Source organism: Halyomorpha halys, unplaced genomic scaffold, assembly GCF_000696795.3.
Source record: "Halyomorpha halys isolate HHAL.00 unplaced genomic scaffold, Hhal_1.1 Scaffold1000.1, whole genome shotgun sequence".
In the NCBI taxonomy this organism is placed as follows: Eukaryota; Metazoa; Arthropoda; class Insecta; order Hemiptera; family Pentatomidae; genus Halyomorpha; species Halyomorpha halys.
Window position 1 is genome coordinate 26,066 of NW_027107118.1, and position 7,572 is coordinate 33,637.

A 7,572-nucleotide genomic window follows, 5' to 3' on the forward strand; every position below is an offset into this window, starting at 1 on the left:
TGATTTGGTCAGAATCACGCTCGACCGCCAGATTTTTACCCAATTAAAGAGACTGGATGGACCCTAGGAGGGCTCCAGAACCCACAGGAGTTCACTCACGACTACAGTGTAACTGAAAACAATTTTTTGCCCAGTCGGATTCGAACTCGGGTCCTTGGAGTTAGTAGCCACGCGCTTTACCCTGTGGCCAGCGCGTTCCCATAGTCTTACCATAGTTTAAATTATTTTTTTAATTTTTTGTGTCTTGTTTTAGCCCTAATGAAAGAATGCAAAGTTGGGTGAATCGTTGGTGTATAATAAATAGTTTTTCTGTAATTTGGCGATATTTTTGGAACGCACCCGAACAATATTCCTACAATTAATTACTAAAATACCTTTTCTAATGAAACTTTTGTACAAGTTAGATTTAAATGGTATTATATTTTATAATTTTATATTAGTTTTTAAGAGAATCATTTACTATGTCGTTAAAAGCAAGTTTATGTTTGTGGAATATATTGTAACAAAGGCGCGATAGTTTATGATGTCATCCTAGCATCTTATCTCCGATCACAAACACCGATAGCGCGGTTTATTATGTTCACTGTTGGCAAAACATGTGTAATGTTCATTACAATGAGAGGCGGTGCATCAGTTATATCAACATTATAATATTTTTTTAACATATCTGTAACAAGCCTTTAGTATCTTATTAACAGTAATATGTGTATCGAGATCATCGGAATATCTGCGGTGTCCTCAACGCATTGCCACGCCGCTATAGTGTGCTCAGTTTCACGGTCTAGGCCTGGTCGATTCGTCATACCAAACGCTGACTACCTTCGATAAATAAAACGTCATGTCTTTATATAACATGCCACTTACAAAATTTGGCTCAATAAATTTTTAATTTCAAAATTAAGAACATGCAGAACAGACTTTTGATCGAGTCTGGCACCCGGGACTGCTTTACAAACTCCGTAAATTCCTACCTCCAACATACTTTCTCATCATTCGTTCCTTTCTCGTTAATAAATTAATCTAAGTAAACCACAATGGTTCCTATTCATCCCACTATTCTCAGTCCGCTGGTGTTTCTCTAGGTAGTATCCTCGGTCCCATCCTCTGCACCGTCTATACAGCTGACATTCCAATCGTAACAATGTTCTCACCATGTATGGTGATGATACATGTGTGCTCGCAGTTAATAATAACCCATTAATTGTATCCTAAACTCTCCAATCTCATATCACAGCTCTCTAAGAATGGTGTCGTAATTGGAGGATTAAGATAAATTCCAACAAATCCCATCAAGTCACTTTTACCCTTCGTTGTAAACCTACCGACTGCCCTACAGTTTCACTTAATAATGTTACTCTTACCCTGTCGAACAAATCCGCCACCTTGGACGACATCCGGACAAACGAATAACCTGCAATCCTCACACAAAACTGAAACTGCACGCAGATTCAGACTACTACAGCACTTACTTGACAAACGGTCTAAACTTCCAATCCATTACAAAAGGCTGATCTACATGATTGTAATAAGGTCACTCTGGGCATACGAAGTTGATCTCTGGGCTCCACTAAACCTTCGAATTTCTCTCGTATCCAATCCTTACAATCCAAAATCCCTCGTAAAATCCTCCTTACTTCACGACAAATAAAATCATCTATAAGACCTTAATGTTCAATATGTAATCGACCTAGCCCGAACAAGATCTCAACTCTTCTATTATAAACTCCCTAACCATACAAACCAACTAGTTTATAACATTGCTTCTTCGCCATTCCTGACAATCCTCCGAGGCGCCTGAAAAGAAGATGGCCTCGAGACCTTCTAATGTCGAAATATTATTAAAGTGATACCAATGGGTAGTTTCTCTATATGCCTTATAATGCTATATAATGTCGCTTTTATTTCCTCATCAAATTCATTTTTACTAGTTAATTAGTAAAACCTAAATACAACATAAACAAAGGTAAGTTCAAGACCTTTGTTTCCGTATGAGAGAAATATTCACATGTGTTAAAAACAAGAGCTGTATCACCATTTACTAAATTAATTTATGCTTTTATTTTCAATTGTTAACAATTTCAAGTGGGTGCTCGAAGGTTTCAAATATATCACCTTTTATTTGTATTTTTTTTTTTTTGCAATATTTGTCTTATTTTTTGTTTTTAAATTTTATTTAGCTATTATTATCTCTGATTATTACACGCTGGGAGTGTTGTTTTGGCGAACGAGGTAAAGATATTGTTGGAGCATTTCCTCTATTACCGACAGTGCCACTCGAAGATGTCATTAAGGAATTATTTTATCATGAGATAGGAGATATAGATATGTAGTCGAGGGTTTGGGAGGTCCCCAGTCTGTGTGTTACTGTATCCTGTGCCGTACCTTCTTATCCGCAACATCATCATGGTCAGCCTGCAAGAGGTTAACGGCTACTCTGCCAACTTGATTAGCAAGATGTACCTTCCAGATTGCTGCAGTATGTCAATAATACTTGAGTATAATTATTTTTAGTGTATTGGGTTGGGTCAAATCGTACTCTTGTTTTCCTTTGGAAATCGTATAGAATATCTCACATAAGTTGTTATGTTTAACAGTTTTTTTATTGTCTTAATATATAATGTGCAATATTTTCTATATTGTTTTGAGATACCCCAGTATAAAATATAATTTCCTTGATACTAATTACATTTTACATAATAACTATATTTTACATCTTTGTAAAACAAACCAAAGAGATAAAAAAAAAACCAAAACAATATTCAATTATAATAAAATACGTAACATTGAATAGAATAAAATACTTTTCATTAAGTAATATGAAATAGATATCATTGATTTATATTTGCATTAATGTATGTTTAGTTCCTTTGTGTTCATATCTACTGGTTGTAGTTTTAGTGTAGTTTCATATAACTGTGATTAGAGGGTTTAATGAGTTGGGGATAGACTGGAAGAAAAAAATGTGTCGGTTTATGTATGTGATCCTGTACAGTGTACATTGTGTCATTCTTATTTTTACGTAATATTCTAACGTAGATAATCCCTTTGAAAAGTCGGTGAAATAAAACTAAAAAAGTTCTTAGTCATTTTCACTTATGAACTTTTTTTCGAAAAAACTTTATTAAATCAAGATGATTTAATACCTTTGACTTTTTTTCGACGCTCGACCAGGTTTTTTTTATTTCTTGTTACAAGAAAGTTTTTTTGTTTTGAATAAATAAAATCCTGAAGTGAAAATTCTAACTAGTTTTTATTTCGGAATATATTATTTTGAAAAACGGCAATTCTCTCCGGTCGAAAAGAATTTTCATGACATTTATGTTTTTCTGAATATATTTCTTGCTCTTGTAATGGATTCCACTTGTTTTATAAAAGTATATACAGTTCTTTCGTTAATAAATGGAATATGGTCCGGGTGCGGTCAAATAAAACTCAAATAGTAATAACTAATCGAACCAACGTTTCGCCCCACGTTGCAGGGCTTCGTCAGGGCTAAAAAAGATGCAAACTTAAAGTAATTTTCCATTTACTTTTTTACTTGTGCTAAGTGATTGTATCTTTTTTGTTGATATGGTTTAGAAATATCATCGTATTTAGATCCATATTCCTCAAATTCCATAGACGGCAAGATATCACTCATCAATTTGAATATTTTAAAATAACTGAAATATGTGCAACGAAAATTAACGAACAAATTAAAGATTATTAAAGTATTATAAATAAGCCATGATATCGCACTTAAATGATATTATCAAATTCGAAAACAGTTATATACACTTTCTTAATGAGTGTAAAGGTCGTAAATATGGAAATTTCCGGATAAAAATAGTTAAAACTTCATACACATTTATTCATTAATTGGCTTAGGTTTCGGGCATTAACTGTCCATTTTCAAATGTCATAAAAATTAACATAGTTCAGTTGGTATCCCATCTTTACCAACTCCATTTTGTGTAAGAATATACATTCATATGTATCTCTTTCAATAGTTCGATATAACACATATATAGTAGAAACAACATATCAATCTATAATCTTGATTGAAGAAGATAGTCTGGGATATAGTCACCAATAAAAAAAAAAAATTCAACAACTAATAATTTTCCTACGTTTCGCATCACTTTGCTGAGCTTCATCGGGCCTAAAAAATATTTCAATAGTGGGTGATTTTCATTTATTCTTTATTTATTATTATTATTAGTTATTCTTTCTTACTTACTTTGTCTTACTTCTTTATTTTTTATTCTCTTAGTGTGTATAATATTTTATTTTATTTTTCTTTACGTGTTATTACGTCTCATGTTTATTTTAAATATTATATAATTAAATAGTCTGTGTTATTTCTTTTTTATATATTTAATTATTATTGTACATCTTATTTTTGTTCAATTTTAAATAATTTTTCACTCATATTTACGTATTTTTTAAGTACTTTAGTTTACCTTTTCATATCTTCTTTTTCTACATACATTGTCAATATATTATTAGTTATTTTTTAATCTTTTTTAGCCATGATGAAACCCTGCAAAGTAGGGCGAAACATTGGAAAATAAATACTTGTTAACTACTTTTTTTCGTTTTGACCACATCCCCGACCATCTTTTGGAACCTTCATATTTTGGAACGTACGGTCAATCATCTGTGTATATAACAATATTAATATGTATATATTTTTTTAATGGGCTTATTTAAAAATATACAAAAAAATGGATCCATTCAACAATTAAAAAATATATAGACAATGTAATAATATCCATTTGTGGAAGTCTTAGTATCATTTTAACTAAAAACCTTTATATAAAAACTTAAAAAATATGTTATTTACTTTAAAACAGTTACGTTAGTTATACACTTTTAACCAGTCAATAATTAAACAAAATATATAGTATTTGTATTAAAAGCAACAAGACAATAATAACAAACTGTGGTATAGTATTGGTCCGTCACATCCTTAACCAACTGAGCTCTTTCTAGTGTAGCCTGCCGTACACATTTGCTAATATAATATACTCATGTGTTATTAGCTAATATAATAGTTATTTATATACTACTCTATTAATACAAGGTACTCTTGTGACCATATCGGAGATACATCATTGAGCCCGCTGACTTGACAGAGCGAGCGAGGATTGCGGTGGAAGCAGTGATCCGTAGCATCAGTTACTAACAGTCCTTTTGCTCTTTAATTGGACTCTTTTTGTCGGCTTTGGCTAAAAAGTGAAACGGTTTTTGCCATAACTCTTGGGTGCAATAGCCGTTAATGAGGGGTTCTTTTGTCTGTCTTCCTATTCCTACGGTCGATAATTCCTTAATCATTGAAAATCTTACGTAAATACATGCTCGTTGTTTTTTACCATCCAACATATTTTTTATATTTTCATATTATATTATATTGAATCTACAAGTTTTCCACTTGCCTCAAGACAAGACTTGTACAAATTGTTGGTAAACAAAGGAAGTAGCAAACGTCCTTACCCATACGCTTGTTTTGTTCTTTTGAATTTTGTCGGCTGTCTCCTTCGATTTACTCTCTTTTCATCGTAATAAATAAACAAAATAAAGATAGACGAAATTTAGGTCGTTGATGACCAAATTTATTATAAATAAATATACTATATAACTTATAAATCTAACTTTCATTCTTAATTTTTTTTATCAAATACTTGTTAATTTAATTCCCGAGATATTTGTTGTCTTTGTGAACTTATATTTGTGCTGTTAAACTCATCCACAAAGACTTTAACATCCCATTCGTTGCAGATTTGACCCAAAACAGATATGCGTCTTTTCATTCCAAACTCCTTACCCATCCTAACCCATTAATTCTTAATCTTTCATCCTTAACAATCCCTGATAATCCTCCGAGGCGTCTGAAAAGAAGACGGCCACGGGACCTTCTAATTTAAATTAATGCTTGAAGTACCACCAATGGGTGGTTCCATTCCAAGATTTTCAAGTATAAGTGAAACATACAACATATTTACTTATTGTATTTATCATTTGTACAGTTGTAAATCACATTGAATAAATAAATAAAACTATATACATATTTGTGCTGTGGTAAATAAACCGGTAAAGTTAATTGAGGAAATTTAAAACATTCTATGTTCGTTTTTTATTAATGGCGTAAAATATAACTGGTCATCAAGATCATTTATTTCTTATTCAAGTTTGCCTATTTTTGTTTTCATGAAAAAGCCTTGAAGACCACGCGCATATGATTACTCTAATGCTTCTCTTTCAGCTACTTCCTCTTCTTCAATATGTCCCTCATGAGCTCTGCGTGTCTTCGTTTTCTCTCCTCAGACCACGCAAGACCTTTTCTGGAGCCCTTCCTTCACTCCCTTCAGTGTCCTTCTGTAATCATCTCTGTCTAAACAATCCCGGTCCGTCGGCCCCTTTTGTTCCATATCATCCATAACTTGCGTGAAATATCCTGTTGAATTTTGTGACAGTGGATTCTTTGAAAAATTTTATGATTTAGTCTTTCAGGTTTCATCCTCATCATGTGTCCATAGAACCTCAGCCTTCCCACCCTAACGCATAAAGTCTGTTGTTTCCTTATAGATTTCTTGATTCGACCTCAACCTGTATTCTTCAGCTGTTCTCTTAGGTCCGTAGATCCTTCTAAGAATTCTTCTTTATATTTTCAGAAGCCCCTCTATGTTGCATTATAGACATTACATTGGTTTTATTTTGTTTAATTTTTTTTTTGTCTGTTTGATGTTATATTTGTGCTAGTGAACCTATCGATTTTAAAAATTTTGCTGCTTTCCGAAAATACGAGACTTGTACAAATTGATGGTAAACAAAGGAAGTACTAAACGTTTCCATATGCTTGTTTTGTTCTTTTGACTTTTGTCGGCTGATTCGATTTATTCTCTTTTCGTCGTAACAAATAAAGACAATACAGATGGACGAAATGAAAGAAAAATCAGCAATTTAGGTCGTAGATGACATTTTTTTGTCTAAAATTCTATATTTTTCTATTAAATAAAAATTTTTAATTTATTTATTTTTTTGTCTGTTTGATGTTATATTTGTGCTAGTGAACCTATCGATTTTAAAAACTGATTTAATTATTTTATCATCATCGTTTTTAAGGATTTTTGAAATATCCGGGTTTGATCTTAAGCTATTGCGGTTTGATGTGAAATATGGCCATTCCTTGAATATATGGCTAATTGTCAAATTTTTATTACGATATTGACATTTCGAAGGCGTTCGTTTTAAAAACATATATAGTATTATACCGAATCGATAGTATTTTAAAATATACAATCTTAAAATGGAGTTAATTATTGAATATGAAGGTTGGGAGAAATTCTTTAATTAATTAAAATACAGAGAGCTCAAATATTTATCTTTTAGCAGTTATAAAAAAAAAGACTAACTGAACGCAAACGTGTAGATGAAGCACAAGCACTCTTTGATTTGCGTCTAAAAACCGAAAATTTGTGGATTGGCCGCATATTTAAGCAGCCAATCAAAGTAATGCATCTATACACTTACGCATGCGCGATTTGCCTTGGTTTTGCAAACGTGTAGAGGCACCTTTATATTTTTATATTA

At 32.1% G+C, this 7,572-nt stretch overlaps 1 protein-coding gene across 1 annotated transcript in view; it reads left to right on the forward strand.

Annotated features, from left to right (window-relative positions):
- Positions 1–2,345: 2,345 nt before the first annotated feature.
- The window catches only part of LOC106687719 (trafficking kinesin-binding protein milt), a gene marked incomplete in the record, with an annotated part of 30,427 nt that continues 25,200 nt past the window's right edge, over positions 2,346–7,572 (forward strand). Inside the window, 1 exon segment of the mRNA XM_067045432.1 lies at positions 2,346–2,476. Within this exon segment, the coding sequence (XP_066901533.1) occupies positions 2,404–2,476 (73 nt within the window).